The 22,464-nt window shown below is 32.8% G+C and overlaps 1 protein-coding gene across 1 annotated transcript; it reads right to left on the bottom strand.

Moving 5' to 3' along the window:
* Positions 1 to 4,004: 4,004 nt before the first annotated feature.
* LOC143226619 (transmembrane emp24 domain-containing protein bai-like) lies at positions 4,005 to 22,223 on the bottom strand. The gene is made up of 5 exons (XM_076457827.1): positions 21,908 to 22,223; positions 15,485 to 15,605; positions 7,423 to 7,493; positions 7,074 to 7,200; positions 4,005 to 6,519 (listed from the first exon to the last, which is right to left on the bottom strand). The coding sequence occupies exons 1-5, from the start codon at positions 22,097 to 22,099 to the stop codon at positions 6,398 to 6,400; spliced, it is 633 nt and encodes a 210-aa protein (XP_076313942.1). The 5' UTR covers positions 22,100 to 22,223; the 3' UTR covers positions 4,005 to 6,397.
* Positions 22,224 to 22,464: the final 241 nt, after the last annotated feature.

The following is a 22,464-nucleotide window of genomic DNA, read 5'->3' as shown; positions in this document are numbered from 1 at the left end:
CTCAGATTAAGAGTCTAGCACCCTAACCACCTTGCCATGCTGGGCCTAAAATAATGCTGGCTCATTGAACACTCTTAAATTTGCTACAAGTGAGTTAACTGTAACTCTAAAGTTGTTAAATTGAATAATGCCATATACCCACTTTGAATGAAGGTAGCTTTATTATGTATGATTAGATGTAAACAAGGATTACTGTTGCTTTAAACATACAAGTAATCTTTGAAAAGGTTCATGCTTATGTAGATGAGGCTAGGGGTGTAGAGATTGGTGTACCTGGATTTTCAGAAAGCATTTGACAAAGTGCCACATAAAAAGGCTTGTAAATAAACTTATCTCTATAGGTGTGGGGATAAGTTAACTAATTGGACAGAAGAGTGGATAGATGGAAGAAAATAGAGTCATGGCAAACAGAGGTCAGTCAAACTGAATTTATGATGCATGTGTGGAGGACCTGAGGGTTCAGTCTTAGAACCATCACTTTTTTTTTTTTTTATTTACATCAATGAAACAGATGAAGGAATGGTCACTACATTACTGGAGAGGATGCTGTTGATTTACAAAAAGATTTAGATCATTAAGTGAGTTCTGTAAATAAATGGCAGATTGGTTTTAATCATAATAAATGCAAGATAATACATGTGGGTTATCATGATTTGAATGGGAATAACCTTAACAGTGCCATGAAAGAAAGGAGTCTTGGTGGGATAGTTGACCAGTCTCTTAAGCTATCCAATCAGTGTGCTGTTAGGAGGGCAAATGGTATTTTAGGTTGTATCTACAGACATATTGAGTACAAGTTATAATTTCATTGTACAGGCCACTGGTTAGGCCATATTTAGAGCATTTATTTCAGTCTTTGGCTCCTTACATTATGAAAATGAATTGTTGGGATAGTTCAAAGAAGAGTTACTATTAATAGAATGGTACCTGGGTAGGAGGGTTTATCATGACAGGAGAAATTAAGATTTCTGAAATAATTTTCTCTTGAAAGTTAAAGGAGGATCTAATTGATGCATCATCTTTTTTTCATACTTAAGGGTGAGGAAAGTAAAAGAGAAATCACAAATATCAATTTTTGAGGGGTAGGGTTCAACTCCAATGAAGATAGTTTTGTTTTTATAACAGGATGGTTGACCTTTGGATGTTGCAGAAGCAGTAAATATAAGAGAAAGTTTACTTTAGTAAGCTTTAAATATATGAATAATAAGGGCTTACTTTAAGATTTTTATCCATTAACAAACAAGTGGGCAGGACTAAAGAAAAAAATACAAATATTACACATTTGTAACAACATGGGTTCTTGTGTTACAGATCCTGTTTGTAATGTTTGGCGTTACTCCCACTAACATTGCACGTCAGGATACACCTGTAACTCTTTATCTTGTAACTGCAACTGTCATTAAGGCACTCTCTCATCCTTCTTCTGCTGTATGGGATGTTGTTTTATCAACAGTGGTTCAGTTATTGGTTCCTGAACCTTGTTTGTTATTACAGTATGTACTGTTGGTGAATTTCCTAAGCTTCTTCAAATTGCCCAGATTGTATCCATCTAGAAGGATGGTGATCCTGATTGTATGGAAAATTATCAACCTGTGTCCATTTGTTTGTGCTGTTGAGTGTATAGTATACAACAGAATTATCATGTTTGTACACAACAATAAGATCAATCTATTTCAGTAACCATAAATCTACTGGAAGGTGTCTATTATGAATTATTACTATTACAGAGATTATTAAGATTTATGAAGCCAATAAATCTTTGTCACCTAAATATTTCCAAGGCATTTTATAGCATTAACCAAACACGCATTCTTAAAACATAATTGATAAATATAATGGTCATTTTAATCATGAGTTCATTATATTCTAATGGTAATATTTATAGCATTCTTAAAACATAATTGATAAATATAATGGTCATTATAATGAACAGGAGTCTTCTTTGTGAAGTTCTTGGCACCCACTCTTATCTCTTGTTTATGTAAATAATTTACTTGTGGTATGTAACTGTTTGACCTTGTGTATCAGTCTCTTGGTGTATAGGCTGTTACTCTTGTCGACTGTTTTATATGGTGAATAATGAGTTGTGTTCTCTTTCTACTTAGTTCCTTCACAACTGCTTGACTTAAACTATATGTAAACTACAATATATTATTACAGGTTAATAATGGTTTGAGTTTAAGTAGCATTACTCTGTTGAGGGTTGATTCAGTAAAGGTTCTTGGACTTACTATTCAGAATAATCTCACACAGGATAAAGAAACAAAATGATTGCCAATGTAGTTTATATAGTGATCTGGTGTAAGAGGGTTTTTCTGCTGTGGGTCTTGTATCAAATCTGTAATGCCATCTTCCAAAGTCAAATGACTTTTTGTGTTTGAGGCTCCCACTTTGGTGGGAGACCAACGTGGATATAGCAAAAGAAGGCCTTAAGGCATATGATAAGTGTTAAAAATACAAAACTGTTTCAATTTAAGTATAGTGCAAGTGTTAAGTTTAATTATTTTTAGAAGCAATAGTTTATTAATGTATAAGTGGATAATTATTAGTTAAACTAAATAAACTTGAAGCTCCTGTATATTTTTTCTTCTATACAAACACACAAGATTTCTTTTATGTTATATTATGAAATGTGTACGACTGATTTATGGTTTTATTCATGGACTATAAGTGCAATATATATTTATGAATTGTTGTGAAGTGGTGACTGTTGTATTCGTCCCCCGCTAGTACAACATTAAGTCTATGGATTTACAACACTAAAATCAGGGGTTCGATTCCCCTCGGTGGACTCAGCAGATAGCCTGATGTGGCTTTGCTATAAGAAAACACATTTGTTGTACTATTGCATCTTGACACTATAATCTAAGTTTTTCTTGCTTTCATCGAGCTTTAATTGCATCATAATATCTTGTGTGCAGAATGTTCTACACCTTTGTTAGGCTGTAAATACATAATTGTGAATTTAGCCTACAGCGTATATTTAGAGCATATAGTTGCATTTTTAAAACAATTATAACAGATTGTATTGTAATAACATAGTAGAGAAGAATAATTAATCTTGTTAAAGTGTGTTCTAAAGTAATTGAACCATCCTATATGAATTTGATGAAAAAGAGAATTATTTGAAGTTTTGAACACAATTGTGATAATCATCAGTGAAAGAACACTTGTGTATACTTGTTTTAATAAATTATTTTAAAACAAGTGGACTGTGTGCTGTTTTATTTGTTATTGAAATTCATTGCTAAATATTCATAGACACCTACTGTAAAGAATCTGGCCCTTACATAAGACCTGACAAATGGCTTCCTCATATAACATCTGTTTAACAGATTTATGGAAAACTTAGTATTCACTATTTATCTGGTCTGTGTTTCCCACTTCATTTGTGTTGCTAAAGATATTACCATCTTTAATCATGATATCAGTTTGAAATCCTTTCTAGAGAATATTTATAGAGCTTTTATCACATAAATATCTGTTACTGTACAAGAATAATTTGGTTTTGAGATGTATTTTTATCAGTTGATTGTGGTTATTTTAAAGTTTGATGATTAGACAACCTCTAATATTGTTTAAATTTAAATAATTTTAGTTTTGTGGTTTGACAAACAAGTAATTTTTCTTTTATGATTATTTATCCTTTATGATTGACTTCATTAATTCGTAATAAAAAATACATCGTGATGCATCACCATGCCAACAATGAATGGTTCACACTCACATTTACTCAGACCCTCTCACACTATTGTACGCATTGTATTTTTCACACACAATCACATTTCATTATTTTTACATAGTTCCTAGTTTATTAGTGCAATTCAACCTGACATTGACCTAGAAACAGTGCAGGCCAATAAAACCCATATATTTCAACAAAGTGTTCATCCCATTTAAAAGAATATTTAGTATAAATAATGTTCCCAAATTACTTCATTTGTTGTCAAGGGTGTTGTGTGTATTGGTCATCATAGAAACTGCTAAATTAAAGTAAAATCGTGAACCAATATACAAAGAAATTTATTTTAGATATAAAAAAAGTAAAAACCACAACATGACAAAACAACAGTAACAAAATATACCACACTATTATGTTTACATGCCTTAAATCAGAAGACTGTTCTCCAAATTCTCATTAATGGGGCCAAAAATGCCACTCAGTATATACCAGCCTGGACAGACTTCTGTGCAAATAATGGATAAAAATACCAGGTGCTTATGGGTAGTCTTTAATGACAAATATTTGACCATTTCATGCAAGGCAGTTATGTTTACTCAACTAAATTATATTGGTTATTTAGATTTCCATTTCTTTTCTATTAGTAAAATTTAGGCAATAATTAATAAAAAAAACATACATTAAAAATGGCTCCTTAAGTATTTATTCTGAATGGGAAATTTAAAAAATCCTGAAATATTCAGGTTCATTATTCTATTAATACCTTTATAAATCTTCTCAGACTGGTACTCAGCTTATTCTATCACTCTAACAACCGTAATTGTAACACCTATTCACTTACAGATGGTTGTACACAGTTTAAATCTTATCATTGACTGGTTTTTTCCTAAGGCCCATTTCATTAAACTGAAATAAACAATATGTCTTGTCACCAATAAACACTGAGGATGTCAGAGTAAAAGGATGAAACTTGGAATGACGTTTTCAACACCTCTTGATAAAAAACAAAAAAAACAAAACAGACTTTCTAGACTTGTCTATCATGTTATCTGTTATATCCTACTGTTCTCCTAAATCTACCACACATTAAAAAAATGTTCACATCGAACAGTATTTTCTTAACAAAGAACTTTCCATATGTTGTATGCATGGATTTGTACATATCAAACAAGAGAAAATTTTATAAATGTTGTTAGTTAACAATACGTTAACTCAGAAAACCTTATTAATACAATTTCTTTATTATTGACAGTTAAATTTAAAGGCCTTTAAACCATATAAAATAATGAATTTTTTCTGATAATCTGAAATATTTCCTGAACTGAAAATGTATTTTTAATAATACTTATCTCTGCTGACACTGTACCTATTCTTTGTCATTGGCTTTGCCTATCTAAGCATTGGTTTTGCATGCTCCAATCTTTCATATCTCGCATAAATGCCCTTGGCAGTATCTGATTTGCAAATTACTCTACCCTTGTCAATGTGCTCTCTATCCCAGTACTGCAGATAAGTGAGTTATAAAAGACTGAAGCATGTGAAACCAATGCTTAAACAGACAAAGCTGATGTCAAAGAACAGCTACAGTGTCAGAACAGGTATGTACGTGTTGGAAATATTTTATCTTTTAATCCTCAATATAGTCATCAATAGTTTATCCTCAAAATAATAGCATTTACGGTTCCTCTGTCATCTCGAGTTAAGTGGACAAAAACCAGCTTGTATTGCAGTTTAATATACTGGATGTTAGAGTCTAATCATGTGCGGAACAGCATACAGATGAAAGAATGAAAATTTTTAAACCTTCTGAAATGTATATAAATGAAATATTGTGTACAAATTTGCAAACCAGAAACCAAATATAGTTCCATTTGGAATTCCAGAAGCCACTCAGTTGCTGAGAGTGCACAGAGGGCTGGATGGGAGAATCTAGATCTAGTTTATATATATCTTATTTTACACCACTACTTGTACAGTAATCTCCAAACAACTGAAAAATCAACAACATATTTTCACATTATACCCACTCCACATGGTAGTTAATGAATAATATCTCTGCCCCTAAAAGCCTGAAACTTTTCTATAATTAAAAGAATTGAGGAGATAATATTTACTTCATTTTGTACTTGAATCTTTATGAAAGTTATACCTTCAGGGAGCTTGAAAACTTTAATTACATATTACTCTTAACTTGCAAGATTTTAAAACATTGTAAATTTCTTGCCACATTGGGTTTAAAAGGAATTCAGGTCAATATTTCTAGATTAGGACTTCATAAAATACATCTCTACAAGCCAACCACAATTGTCTAAAAATCACAAAATCAGAAACCTGATAACCAAAGCACTTCCACAAAGTATATCTTCCTTTGTAGACACCTTAAACCATGGCTGAAAGTTTTACCAACTTATTCTGTCAAAAAACTCACTTCACACGTGATAGTGAGTCTTTTCTGAGATTATAAATGTCCAGTATTCATCATTAAACTAAACTTAAAGGTTTGATCTCTGATTAAAAATAAAAATATATTACTAGCTAACTAGTTTTTAAATAATTTATTACCAAACATTACATATACAAAATTGACAAAGGAAGTAAACATAATACATGTTTAAGAAAAACAAAAAGATCATATGACAAGCGTGCCAAAACTTTTGAACTTACTGTTTAAATAATCCTTTTGCTTAAATTGGACAGTTTTATTTGCCCCTAACTTTATTCGATGAGTTTTTTAGCTTTGAAGAAACGTCTGAGATATAAAACTTGCCAAGTTGTGAGAGCAAGAAGACAGCACATGGAGAAGATACTGAAATACAGGACTCGAGTGTTGGTGGACTCTGTTAAACAAACAAACAAAAAGGCAGGCCATGTTCAAATTAAAAATTAAAAGGACTGAAAACATTATGAAAACTTTTCTCTTCATATTCACTATTGTGGTGCCATTTATAACTACTTTGATAAGCATGATGCTTTATTCTGAACACTTGTATTTTACAATTTGGTCTAAGTTTACCTTCTCACTATTAATGTAATATTACTGTATGCATTTTTAGTATGTACATAAAAATCAGTACAGCCATTGAATAGCTCAAAGGAGTAACCATACAACTACTCAACAAAAACACGAATATAACTAATTTAACCTGTCACATCCAAGTATTTATTCAACTATTTTAAAATAAATTTAAACTAACAACACATATTACATCATTAGGCAAACCATTTCACAAGTTTATAAAGAATACTTAAAAAAATCTGCATTTGAGATGAAACAGACAACTAGTATCCAGACTATCCAAACCCTAACTTTTTATTAACTCAAATACCTTATAAACCATGTCATACGCTACTGTTATTGAGATGTTTTCTATAATATGTACAAAACTATTACCATTCGTGTCTCTCATTTCTTCTTCTCGCTGCCTCATGTACGCAAAGTCTTTGACAATGGCTTCCGACATGTCCTCAAGTTTCTGCAGTTCAATTTCCAGGGGTTTCAACTTTCCGACCTCTTCAAGCTAAAGTAGACATTGTAATCACACTAGAGTACTCTAAGTAAGATATTTTAAAACTAACATCAACAGTAAGTTATCAGAGCTGTGAAATATTTGGACATGACTCTTTTAACAACAAATTAAAATTTTAACTGTTATCGAATCATTATAAAAGCAATAACACAATACAGTATGATTTGTTCTACAGCTCTCAAAAAGGATAAAAAACAGTTTCAATCAACCTACCCCGTCATAGCTCTTGGCCTCGACACCATGCTTTAAAGTAAGTGTGGCTTCCCTCATCATTCCCCCTTGACCTTGAAGAAAGAACAACGTAACAATAAACCTTATGTTACTAATGAGCGCAACTTCATCTGTTTCAAGAAAGGTTTTAATATTTATATCTAATGATTTCTTTCAGACAAAGAAAGATCAGCAAACCTTGAACTTGTTGAGATGGTACTTAATTCACATGATACTGTATCACCAGTATCCTTTATTAACAAAGCCTCATCTATCACAGAATCTTGATATATTAACAGGCATCGCAAGTTGAAGAGTGAGACATTGTATCAAAATATATATACATTGTTTTTTTATGGAAGCAGCACAAATTTGCTTCATTGTATCAAAAAAAAAACTTCACTCTTTTAGGGAAATGGGGAAAAAAGGTAATATAGCACATAAACATACATAGAGTAGCACTGTATATTTATCTGTATTTGTAGACTTCACACATTTTTAATTTAATGCAAACAAACTTTCAAGTTTGGTTCATAAACAGTCCATTTTTAAAAATATAAGTCACAAAACTACAAAGGTTAGGGTACTGTTTGTTTTTTTAAACATATTTCATTAAGGTTGACAATTGAATACACAATATCCAAGACAAATGAATTGGCTTTTAATTACACTTTAAGTGAACAATGTTCTAACATCTAGACTACTCTTGAAATTACTCTCTCCATCAATTTGCTTGGCCAGATAGCCATTGTTGACCACTATTATGGAATATTGCAATTTGTACTTAACAAACTTTTTCAATATGTGGTGTGGTCAATCTTAGAGCACGTTTTCCAGAGGCTCCACTACAAGTTAATATGAGATTCCGAAACAATGTTGTCAGGCCTTATGTACAAGTTAGGTTCTTTATTGTAGGTGTCAGTGATTTGTTAGTAATAAATTTCAACAATAAACAAATAGTGCACAAACCATTTACTTTAAAACAAGTAAACCATATAAAGTGTTTGTTACAATATCAATTATCACAGTTTTATCCACACTTTAAATAATTCTTTCTGTCAGCTACTTTAAAACATACTTTGATAAAACAAATTACTCTGTTATTACAATACATTGTAATAATTCCATTTTAAAATCTCCACTATAGCTGTTTGATACTAGTTTTATCCAGAGCTTTAAATAATTGTCACTTTTATCCAAAGTCCATACAAGTTAGTTCAGTTACTTTAGAACCCAACTGACAAATTATTTATTCTCTACTCTGTTATTGCAATACAATATGTGATATTAACATTTGTAGTACAAACTGGAGAGTTCTATTAAAAGGAGAAATAAAACAATCTATTACTCCAGGAAACATAACTGGCTTTACTTAAGTGAAAATTTTTCTCCTTTACAGCTTTATCAGGACAAACAAGATGCTTGATAGTTGATTTAGACTTACACAAAAGATTTCAAAATAGTATGAGTACATGGACCAAGATAGACTTCATGCATATACATTAAAAAAAAAGGGGGTGGACAAAATTTTACCATCTAAAGCACACACATTATTACACTAATTAAATACAAAGAGTAAGAAGAAAAAATCCGAGTTGTTTATTTCAAAGTTTATTTTGTGAAATAAGTAGAGCTTTTTTATAAGTTCTATTTTTATAGCTGTAGGTAGAAGTGTGTAAGAGCATTTGCTGTTATGGGACAGTCAATATCAATTACATCACATTGGTCAACAAAATGTTTAGCCACAGGTTTACTATCTAATGTAAGTAAAGCTCAAAAGTTTTTGTTAATTCTATCCTAATTAATAGTTCTGTCTATTCCACTAATGTATATATAACCATAAAATATGCAATAAACTCACAGACAAATGTGCAGGTTGTAAATCAGGGTTAAGAGGTAACTGTAGCCATAAGAATCTAGTATACAGTCTGACATGCGCACTCATTTCTAGAAACTTACTTTGAAACATCCTTTACAGAGCTGAGTTATTTTTAAATATAATTTAAGTAACTTGTGCTGATACTGAATGTATAGATATATCATTGTATCTGTCAATAATAAACAGTGAAAAAACCCAGCTTACATAAAACATATTTAGATCACTCACGTTATTCTTTAATAAGGAGTTTCTACCTTTCTGAACACTGGTCTTCAATCAGATCAGAAAAAAACTTATAGAGTTTGATACAGAATCTTTTATACATAACATTGCCAATAATTCTATTATTTTCTTGAGACATGGTAGAATGGAAGTCCATTTTGATAAGTTTAGGGCAAGAAACACTTCTTTCGACCAAAGTAACGCTAACTGGAGTAGTCACAACTATGCAAAGAGCTACATTTACATTTGGGTATATCTCATGTAAATTATTTTCTATGATAAATTTCATGGTATTGTTTATATTGGTATCAGATGCTATAAGCCTGCAAAGCACTTTAGAGTCTTTTCATACATTTTCTTTCACTGATGTTACATGAACCTTTAGAGCTGAGTTTAATCATGAGGTCTGTGTAAGGTTGCATAAGTTCTTCTGTAATAATACCAAGTTTCAAAAGATTATAGAAAATCCAATGATTTCCCCCAACTTTAAAAGCCTTGTATTGTGTTTCAGCACTTGCACAAATTTTATCAACAATAACGTTACAATAGCGAATCTCGAATGTTTCTTCAGAATCTTTAGTACAATTGTTCTTTCATAATTGAACAATTTTCTACTTATTTGTTGTTGCACCTTTTAATTCTTTATCAAAATTTAAACTCTGACAAATTACTGGTAATAAAGTGTTTACTCAAAGCCTTTTGATCTAATATTCACATTTTAAGAACTCTTATATGCTTTACAGTGCTGCCCAAATGCATGTTATTTATCTGTCATAATTTACTGATAGTATTTACATTTATTAAAAGATATATCATATAATTTCATTCATGAGACAATCCCATTCACTATGTTTGGTACTATTACACTTTTTTATATGTTCCAGTAAAGCATCAAGGTTGAATAACATTCAAACTATCCAACCACCACTTCCATCTAGTTTGAGAGAGAGATTTTATGGTAAAATTTACCTTTCTAATATTTGTCATCTGCTTGAAAATGCTTAAAATAACCTATACAGCTTTGGAAACAAACCAAAATTCTTTAGGCTCTGTACGAGAGAAACCAATACCTCTTGAGGCCAAATTACAACAATCACAGGAACAATCAGTGATGTCAAGAAAACCCACTTGTAGAGAAAATATACATGTAAAAATGGCTTGTTTGGGTTGGCAAAATTTTTTTACATAGAGGAGTGAACAATATTTCAACCTTCTTCGATCATCGTCAGGTTCACATCAACCCAAACGAGCCGTTTTTATATGTATATTTTTGTTCCAGTAAAGCATCAAGGTTGAATAACATTCAAACTATCCAACCACCACTTCCATCTAGTTTGAGAGAGATTTTATGGTAAAATTTACCTTTCTAATATTTGTCATCTGCTTGAAAATGCTTAAAATAACCTATACAGCTTTGGAAACAAACCAAAATTCTTTAGGCTCTGTACGAGAGAAACCAATACCTCTTGAGGCCAAATTACAACAATCACAGGAACAATCAGTGATGTCAAGAAAACCCACTTGTAGAGAAAAATATACATGTAAAAATGGCTTGTTTGGGTTGGCAAAATTTTTTTACATAGAGGAGTGAACAATATTTCAACCTTCTTCGATCATCGTCAGGTTCACATCAACCCAAACGAGCCGTTTTTATATGTATATTTTTGTTCCAGTAAAGCATCAAGGTTGAATAACATTCAAACTATCCAACCACCACTTCCATCTAGTTTGAGAGAGAGATTTTATGGTAAAATTTACCTTTCTAATATTTGTCATCTGCTTGAAAATGCTTAAAATAACCTATACAGCTTTGGAAACAAACCAAAATTCTTTAGGCTCTGTAATGAGAGAAACCAATACCTCTTGAGGCCAAATTACAACAATCACAGGAACAATCAGTGATGTCAAGAAAACCCACTTGTAGAGAAAAATATACATGTAAAAATGGCTTGTTTGGGTTGGCAAAATTTTTTTACATAGAGGAGTGAACAATATTTCAACCTTCTTCGATCATCGTCAGGTTCACATCAACCCAAACGAGCCGTTTTTATATGTATATTTTTGTTCCAGTAAAGCATCAAGGTTGAATAACATTCAAACTATCCAACCACCACTTCCATCTAGTTTGAGAGAGAGATTTTATGGTAAAATTTACCTTTCTAATATTTGTCATCTGCTTGAAAATGCTTAAAATAACCTATACAGCTTTGGAAACAAACCAAAATTCTTTAGGCTCTGTACGAGAGAAACCAATACCTCTTGAGGCCAAATTACAACAATCACAGGAACAATCAGTGATGTCAAGAAAACCCACTTGTAGAGAAAAATATACATGTAAAAATGGCTTGTTTGGGTTGGCAAAATTTTTTTACATAGAGGAGTGAACAATATTTCAACCTTCTTCGATCATCGTCAGGTTCACATCAACCCAAACGAGCCGTTTTTATATGTGTATATTAATCACAGGAACAGAAGAAAGCTTGAGTTATCTCAACTATTTTTGATTTTACACCATTATTTTAATCAATGAAATTAGCATCACTGTCATAGCCTTGTCCATAACAATCTTGAATGTCCAAGTTAAGGTTTCTGTCAACATGATTTTAGGCAGAAGTATTATTGACACAAGACCAAAATAAAAAAAACTTCAATTTCCTCAGTATTACATTCAACATAGTGTTTCATTTGTTCAACATGTGTAAAATAAATGTTTTGTTTCTCTTTTTCTAATATTTCACCTTTCACAATTTCGTTTACTAAATCACACAATTTGTTTTGGATGGTCTTTCCGAGGTAGCGTGTATTTCATTATTACACGACCTAAACGCACTTTCACAGTTAGAAAAAATTTAGCCATTAATATCAATAATCCAAAAAAACTGCACCACAGTAAGGAATCAAAAAATTTTTTCTATCGTTTCTCTAATTCTGTTTTTATTTGTACATGTTGATCAATTTTATTGTCACCATATAGTCATTCTTCAAGGCCACATGTTCTGTTATTATTTTAACAAACTCTCCGTCTGAAATAACCTTGAAAAGTAAGACCAGTCCCCATTTTGATAAAAACAAATAAAGCAAAATACAGTCTTTGCAATGAGAATACACCTAGTAATGTTCATAATGCTTTTCACCATTACGTTTATAGTAAAATATCTTCCTTTATTTCCATCTGTCAGAAAGCCATAATTTTCTTTCAAGATGTGAATCGGAACTTTTTTGAACAACATTACATACTTGATTAACATTTAACGATAAACACATTCAATGAGACCATAAAAAATCGGAAATAAAACAAAATTATCCTTGAATGTCTTCAACTATTTCTGTTGAAAAAACTGAATTAACACTTACAGTTTTATCAAAGTTCTCACTAAGTTATTACATTTTCCATTTCTTACCACATTCTACCACTATCATTACCACTACAAAGAGTTGTCTTGCCACAATCATTACCACTACAAAGAGTTGTCTCGCCACAATCATTACCACTACAAAGAGTTGTCTCGCCACAATCATTACCACTACAAAGAGTTGTCTTCCCACAATCATTACCACTACAAACAGTTGTCTCAACACAATCATTACCACTACTAAGAGTTGTCTTGCCACTATCATTACCACTACAGAATTGTCTCGTCACTATCATTACCACAACAAAGAGTTGTCTCGCCACTATCATTAGCACTACAAAGAGTTGTCTTCCCACAATCATTACCACTACAAACAGTTGTCTCAACACAATCATTACCACTACTAAGAGTTGTCTTGCCACTATCATTACCACTACAGAATTGTCTCGTCACTATCATTACCACAACAAAGAGTTGTCTCGCCACAATCATTACCACTACAAAGAGTTGTCTTCCCACAATCATTACCACTACAAACAGTTGTCTCAACACAATCATTACCACTACTAAGAGTTGTCTTGCCACTATCATTACCACTACAGAATTGTCTCGTCACTATCATTACCACAACAAAGAGTTGTCTCGCCACTATCATTAGCACTACAGAGTTGTCTCGTCACTATCATTACCACTACAAAGAGTTGTCTCGCCACTGTGATTATTCAAATATTTTCACACATCTTTCTTTCCAAATATCCATTGTTATGTTCACTAAATATCCACCTTCATATTTTCACCTGTATCATGATCTTGGTTTTCCACTGTTATATACAATGTAAGAAAATCCTAACTGGATTCTGCAGACATAATAAAAAATATCTAATGTATGCAAGTTGCCAGCTGATGAACCTATGTGGTGCTCAGTGAGAGGTCATTGTCTTACCTCACCTACTTAGATCCTGTTTTAAATAGTCAATGACACTGCTAATCCATTTAATTGTTTTTCTACGTGTGATTATAAGCTTCTCTAAATCACGTATTATCTAGTGTACCTAATTATCATTAGAGCAATTATATATGGAAGTGAAATTAACAATTACAATTATAAAAATGTTTTTCATTTTTGTCCAAAGTTACGTGTGTGTAAGAACAAGTCACTCAATATATCTTTAAAATAAGTATATAGAATATAAATTAACTCTTCCAAGTTGTAGTAATAGTCACTCCTACTAAATAATGTATGGCTGGAGTTATAAAGTCCATCCACTTTAATAGACAAATACAGTCCTAACAGATCCAGCACCATTCCTAGTTATTAAACCATTTATAATAATTATCTACAGGGTTTTACATTTTTCTCTATCTTTGGGACAGACGTTTTTTCCATAGGAATAGATTTCCAATTATGTAATAGGAAAACATGTTCTGCTATATCAACAACTTTTCAAAAACATATTTATTTTGTATATTGAAGACTGTATGCACTACAAGTATTCTACAGTTTTCTTCTCTGGAACAGATTAGAATCCTCCACTGTAAAAACCTTGAGAATTCCATGATTTTGAACAGCATATTCAAGCCAGATCACATCTTACACAAATTATCAACAGGAAAAGTTTAACTCTGTAGCAGTTGAAACAAAACTAACAAGCAATGAATAGCTAACTGCTGTTAGCTATGGACACCCCATAACACTGTTATATGCATTCACACTTTCGAAATGTCATGTTAACTCGAGAATACGATTCTGAACAATTGTTCCAGAAATCACATTAATATATTGCATTGCAAAATGTAAAAACCATACCTAAGAATTATACCATGGATTGTCTGTATGTTTTAGTGTTTCAGGAACTTAAAACTTTCAACATTAAACCAATGTTCTTAATCCAAAGTGAAAGAAGTGATTAATTTTTCCATCAAAATTTACACAACACAAATAAACAATATATCACAATATGTCTAAAAGACATTTATTGACTCAATTGTTTGTAACTTTCATACTTTACAAATGACATCAATCAGTTTAATTGTAAAGGTGTTATTCTTCTCGTCAATAATACAGTATCAATGCACAGTTAACGTGTTATTTTTCTCGTCAATAGTACAGTATGAATGTACAGTTAACGTGTTATTCTTCTCGTCAATAGTACAGTATGAATGTACAGTTAACGTGTTATTCTTCTCGTCAATAGTACAGTATGAATGTACAGTTAACGTGTTATTCTTCTCGTCAATAGTACAGTATGAATGTACAGTTAACGCGTTATTCTTCTCGTCAATAGTACAGTATGAATGTACAGTTAACGCGTTATTCTTCTCGTCAATAGTACAGTATGAAAGTACAGTTAACGTGTTATTCTTCTCGTCAATAGTACAGTATCAACGTACAGTTAACGTGTTATTCTTCTAGTCAATAGTACAGTATCAACGTACAGTTAACGTGTTATTCTTCTCGTCAATAGTACAGTATGAAAGTACAGTTAACGTGTTATTCTTCTCATCAATAGTACAGTATCAATGTACAGTTAACGTGCTATTCTTCTCATCAACGGTACAGTATTTACATAGTTCTTACTTAAATCTGAAACTTCTTTTTAACAGTCCTTACCTACAGGTAGTTTCGTCAAAAAACATATTTCAAATACATCAAATTCATCTGTGTTGAAAGCAAATTTTCCTCGGTCAATGTTTTCTCTGGACACCAGCACCTGCCCTTTAGAATCAGTAACCTGAAAGAGAAAGTATTATCTAACTACCTATACGAAATATATAAATAGTTACAACTTTGAAAAAGCTTTATTTAATGGTGATTTATGTGTATAAAAGTATCAAGAACCTAAGGACAAAATAACATCCTGAGTTGACAGATTTATTGGTAAAGTTTTAAACTAATGTCACACGTACCAAGTTTTCAGCCATAATAAAACATGTTATTCACAGCTGAAAAGGTAACAAATTATTCTAAATTTAAACTCTCTGTCTTTCTGTAATTCTTGTTAGATAAATGTTTTAAGGGAAAAAACTTTTAAAATATGCACTTTAGTGTCTAGATTTTAAATATCTTAAAAGAACACATTACAAAATGAAAATCCATTTTATTTATTTTCAACTTTCTCAATTACAGTAAAATATATATATAAATTTCATGGTTAATATACTTACACAGAAATGGAAAACTAATTCATCAATTACTGACTACCTAAAATAAGACACACCTCCCGCAAGTTAATTTGTTATTTCTGAACAGGCAAAAAAGTTTACAAAATAGTCACGTAGAAGTTCTTTTAAAATTTCCTGTGTATGAAACTGTTTAAACAATCCACAACCTGCAATAAATATCCCAAATACCCACATATTAGTTGAAGATTTTTGGTTAATTTTTAAGAGATAAAAAGGTTAATATTTACTTAAATTTAAAATGTATTTCCAATAATACCTTCCCTCACACTGTGGCTATTACTTAACTGCTGGGGTTTCTTTACCTTTGTCCATTTAAGCATCAGCATATTATTTTCTTGCTTGATCCAGTCTTTTATTCCCTTCTTAACTGCCCTTAAAAATATCTCTGGTGACACTTTCTAACCCAGTGCTCCCTCTATCTTTATGCTGTGTATAAGAACTCTTTCTACATTTTGGATTTAAGAGAGTGTTACTTCCAAAACTTAACCCTTCTCACAGCTGGAATCCCATATTGGTAAGTTTTAGGAGCTGGTGAGGAAATTATTCATAAAGAATGCCTCTGCATAGATTGTGGTCATACCAATAGAAGATTAGCACCTTAGTTGAGAACCACACTACAACAAAAAAAGTGTGTTCTTCACCTGGAACCTAAATTATGCATTGCAGGTGGAATTTGATGTGATTTTTTTTCATCAATGATTAGGCTACAACCAGGTAACCAAAGTCCCACTGCTTGGGGTTGGAATTATAGGGCAATGGCCCCTAAATCCCACATTAGTAGCTAGGGCATTTGGACTGCAAGAGAAACATTTGTGGGTGGATCCAAACCTGTATCTGTAAAGCTGTGTGTTCCACACCACTAGAATCACAACCTGAAGAAGTCCAAAAGGCAACATCCCAAAGTTGGAATTATGAGATCCTGTATATCACACTCAATCTAAGGAAACAGAACTCACTTGGTCTGGAATTTGCCTTCATTTGCCAGCCACGTGGGAAAGGAAAATTCCACTTACTCCTGGAATTATGGAGAGGATGTGGAACAATCAGTGCTCAACCAAGGATCCAAGATGGTTGTGGTTGTTTTCTTATAGCAAAGCCACATTGGGCTATCTGCTGAGCCCACCGAGGGGAACTGAACCCCTGATTATAGTGTTGTAAATTTGTAGACATACTGCTGTACTAATGGTGGGCTACCCAAGATGAAACCACTCTGTGTTCAGAATTGTAAACATATAATGGACCCTCTTCCATGAACAATGTACTGAACCCAAATTGACCAAAAAAGAAAGGCCATATTCAACCTTACTCAGAATACTTGTTTAGATTTGATGTTTAGCTATGAAGTTAGTAGGAGTAGCACCAGCCAATATCTACAAGAAAAAAATATCCAAAGTTCTGGGTAAAAAGATACCTAATTTTGCCTTCTTCACAAGTGGAGGAATGTCACTCAAACACTGGAGAAATAATATGTCCACACCTAAAGTGACGAGAAAACAGACAAGATAGACTCCGTAGCTCTACTGGTAAAACAGGGGGTTAGAATGGGGATGCAATGTGCTTTGAAAAGTACTAAGAAACAGGAGAACCAAGTTCCCTAAATTTGTAAATACAAACCAATCTAACTTTATTTAATCCACTGATCAGCAGAGAAGGATAGGGTCTCTTTATACTTTATTCATTATGTCCACAAGTGGCAGTCTAGCATAGTAGAGTAATACCATCCAGATCTGCTCTAGGTGGCCTTATAGAACACCTCATTTCTACAGTTTCTTGTAACCTAGATAAAATATACTGTGGTAGTGGTTGTTAGTGTAGATTTTCTTTGATAAAAGTACACCTGATTGAACAATACTTGCCACAGAGTGAAATCCTGGAAAGGAAAGAAGAGAGAAGATTATTTATTAAAATACTCATCCATCTGCATAACTTGGCAGACAGCTACAAGTAGTAGTTGAAAACCTTCAGAGGAAGATACTGCCAGATCATGCAATAATGTGAGAAAAAAAGTATTGGATGAAGCCTGCACAATGTTTTCCAGCAGGTAATTCAACTGGGCTGCTAAGGACAGAGAAATGCAACTAATATAATGAGACATAACTTGAAATCTGCTAATCTACAAAGAGAGCCTAGAGTAAGCAATACTGATCAGTTTTTCATACCCACCTCTTCAAGTTAATTGGGGATAAATTCTGGAAAACTGAAGGGTCACCAGAAATAAAATAGATTGGGATTTGATTGGTCACAGAGGTGAGAAATAGTGATCAGATAAATTGGTGAAAAGGATTTATCCCCTCCCTTGGCTTCCAGTGTCTTAGGTAATACAGACCTGTCTGTGTACAGACGGATATCAGTGGAATGATAAACCATCCTGCATGTGTGCAGTTTGTATTATCCTGACAATCGGTTTCTGCAGGCCAACAGCAACAAAAAATAAACTTTCAAGGAAAGATGATATACAGTACATCAGAATAAGGGCTCAAATAAATCTTGAGAAAGAGTATGCAAGACCATCTTTATATCCCAGTTAACTAACTGAAAAGGTCATTCAGAATGGAGGATCCATAGGAACTTGAGGAAGCCAGAGAACACTGGTGCTTCAGTCTTAGAAGATAAACCCCAATGCTGTGAAAAAAACTGTACAACTTCCATACATGACCTTTGGAACAGATCAGTACAAGATTTTGGATCATGGCTACCTTAACAGTTAGCCAAAGAGGAGGTGGAAGAGAGAGCACTCCTGAAGGTACCACAGAAGTGGAAAACAGGGTCAAGCTGGCCAGTCTAGTGGTGCTAACAAAATACAAACAAGCTATTGACAGGGCTTTGGGGAACAGATGAATAGTTGGGTAGGTAAATGCATCAATCTTCAGTGCCTTGAACCAAGAGCAAATCCAACAGAAATACCCTCAATGAAGCATCTATTGTAATGCAAAAATCTAGCATGGCTCAAACAATTGATCCACTTCCAAATTTGTCACTTCAAAAACACAGTCATCTAGTTGAACGACAGGAAGAGAGTGGGCCCAATATGGTAGATCCAAAGTTAAAAAACAAAGATATCTGGACCAAATGCCACAAAAAGTGGTCACAACTTGTCATCAAAGTGACATGACAATTGCAGAGTTGCTTCCTAAAAATATATATAGGAATGATATTTCAGCACTGTGGTTAGGGTCACACAAACACTGCAAAAAATTGATCTATTCAAATTGACCATAGATGCCTTTCTGAATTCTTTGAGAGTCTAAATATGCATCTATCTGACTGTGATAGGTGAAAGCATGTTGTTCTGATAAAAGTTATGGACAAGATATAGCTGTCCCTTCAATTAGCTAAGTTTTACACCTTCCTGCAGCAGAGTAAAAAAAGATGCTGGAAAAAACTAATCTGATAGTCTCCATAATGTCCAGGATCACTTCAAGGTTCAACCTCAGAGCCACCCAGAGAAACCCCACTGGACCAAATATATGCTTCCATCTCATTACAGATAATTTCACAGACAGCCTTGACTAAGTGAATTCCTCCCCTCTAAGTTCATGAGAAATGCTAGATATCAGAGATGGGACACAAGAGACTTCTCTTGCTTCTATGTTGAATAAATTAATCCAAGAATGCATGCCTTAAATCGACCTGCCAAACAAATTTTGTGCTGCTGTTTGTTTTATGAAAATTAAATAGGTAATACAAACAATGCTCAAAACTATTTCTATTGTCATGCTTCAGAGAAACCCATTTTTGAATGCTCCGTTGAGAAAAAGTCATAATACTGTATTAGCTGAATGAGGTGCTAGTATACAATACCAAGATAGAGAGAGAGCACATTGACATGGGTGGGGAATGTCACGAGACAAATATTGCCAAAGGTAATTAAGTGTAGAATAAAAGACTGGTGCAAGCGAGAAAAATCAGACTGATGCGTAGATAGACAGAGATAAAGAAACCCTACCAGTTGAGTAATAGCTAGAGTGCGAGGGAAGATAAACATGTTTTGGAATAGAATTTTGCATATTTTATAATTATTATATAAATATCGTATAATGCATATGTTTAATGGGTCCCTTAACTCACTAAGAGTCATATATTACTGATGTTATATGTTATTTTATCCTTCAATTTTATGCAGCTAATAACCATACTTTAACTGTCAATATAATTATCATAAAAGTAATATACTGATAAAAAAAATAGTTATTTGGTACAATGACTTAATATTTTTTGTTTAGAATACATAATCAAAGTGGTGGCATTGTATGAAAAACTGGATTTAGTTATGAGGAGGCTAGAGATGAGCCATGAACTTTTTTTTCTTTGTGTAATTTGCATTTATCAAACATTGAGCTCTTAAATTATATGTTTTGTAAAAATAAGCCCAAACACTAAGTGTTTAACTTGTATTAGAAATATTCAATCATTAGGTCCTGTCTGACTAAGTTTGTCTTGTCCTAAACTTCCAACACAGTAGTTTTAGGACTTAGGTTACTTTTACAATACATTTTGTATAACCATATTTGTTCATTTATTAAAATACAAAACCTTATGAAGTAAAATAATTAAGGCTGAGTAAAATTCAATATATATACAATTAAGACAAAAGAGAAATGATAAAAATATATCTGTTTATATATATGTAAAAACGGTTCATTTGGGTTGAGAAAAGGTTTTATGTAGAGGAGTAAACAACATTTCGACCTTCTTCGATCATCTTCAGGTTCACAAAGAAAGGAAGAAGATCGAAACGTTGTTTGCTCCTCTACGTAAAAAATTATCTCAACCCAAACGAGCCGATTTTACATATATATATTTCTCTACATGTGGGTTTTCTCGACATCATTGTTTATATCTGTTCATATTAGACTCATTAACAAAGACTTGTGACTAATCAAATGCCCAACCCTGTTTATATAGCCTTAAGTTTAGCATCTCCCTCACTATATCTATCATCTTACTTGTCTGATAAGCTATAGTACTGTCTGCAAGGATATAAGCACCAGAAAGGGAGTGTGGATAACATGTTTTATATATTTTAAAATAACACAAACATGGTCTTCATGTATGTAACCTTTAGTAAACATGCATAAAACTGCTAGGTATACATCATTCCCTAACTACATCTAAACAAACATTCACAATGTAAAGTTTGGAGACAGTTTTGGGTAGTGAGAGGAACTCTACTACAAGGTGGCCCATAAGTCCCTACCCATCCATATGTTATTATGTTATATTCAATTATGATGATGTTGAGTTGAAGGCAGCTGTTACCGTGGCACTTGGAACAATAACCCCTGCTATGTTGAGGAAAATGTCTCACAGAACATGACGTCACATAATATTATGCAGCGAGAATGAGGGACAGCACACAGATACACTGGATACATAAGATATATGGATGGGTAGGAACTTACGGGCCACCCTGTACATTACCCATTCCAGCTGTTTCCAAGCTTTATTTTCTAAAAATTTCATAACTGTTAGACCATTCATTAGATAAAAACAATAAATCTGCAATTTATGTTACAAAAACACAAACTGTTAGAAACGTTAAAAAGAAACTTAATTTCACGAGAGGTCTATAAAAGTAATAACTAGTCAAAATGACTACAAGAACATCAGTACATTTTTACAAGCACTTGTACCTTACCTTATTACAGTCTACGCATAGTGACAGAAGTGCAGGTCAAACTGAATTTTTAAATTTTTATTGATACAATAATAACGTTATAGATTTATACATGTTCAAAGTTTCAAAAAGGGAACACAAAGTAATGTGGCATAATACGCATAATTAAAATAAGTTCGTAAAAACCTAAATCACCATTCTTTAGAAACTTTAACCTTAATAAGCCTTACGTACGGCAATATCGGTTTTCTGCCCTGGAGCATCACCTAGTTCGTACTCTCCTGTCACAAGAACTTTCTTCTCTATTTCCTCTTTTAAACAACGTTTACTGTTCGGTGTTAAGTGAAGCATTAAAGACTCAACAGTTACTACTAAATATATTACAAAAAAGTAGATGTAACACTTATACATGTTTCTAAACCACATAAAAATATTCACGATAATTAACTAAAAGTTTCAATAGGCCTGCCTTCCACTGTATTCGATCACATGTAGACCACCAAGCTACCATGAAGACGTGGCATTGCTATAGAGGGCGCTATAATCACATTTGTGTGTTTTCTAAATATACATCCATTTTCAAAGATTTTTAATCTCGACTACAGATATGTAATTGTTAAGTGTACGTAGACTGTGAAACGAAGTAGACGTAGGCTGCGGATCGTACCCGCAAAAGATTCAATCTGCATGTTATAAACGTGAGGCTATAAGAGCACTTTAACTTCTGCAGAATCTCTCAAAACCAGATCCAGAATGTATCTGAGATATTTTCAAACTGAAGGAGGAAACAC

The sequence above is a fragment of the Tachypleus tridentatus genome, chromosome 9 (genome assembly GCF_004210375.1).
Source record: "Tachypleus tridentatus isolate NWPU-2018 chromosome 9, ASM421037v1, whole genome shotgun sequence".
NCBI lineage: Eukaryota > Metazoa > Arthropoda > Merostomata > Xiphosura > Limulidae > Tachypleus > Tachypleus tridentatus.
The sequence above is the reverse complement of the archived record's forward strand: the minus strand, read 5'-3'. Positions and strand labels throughout refer to the sequence as shown.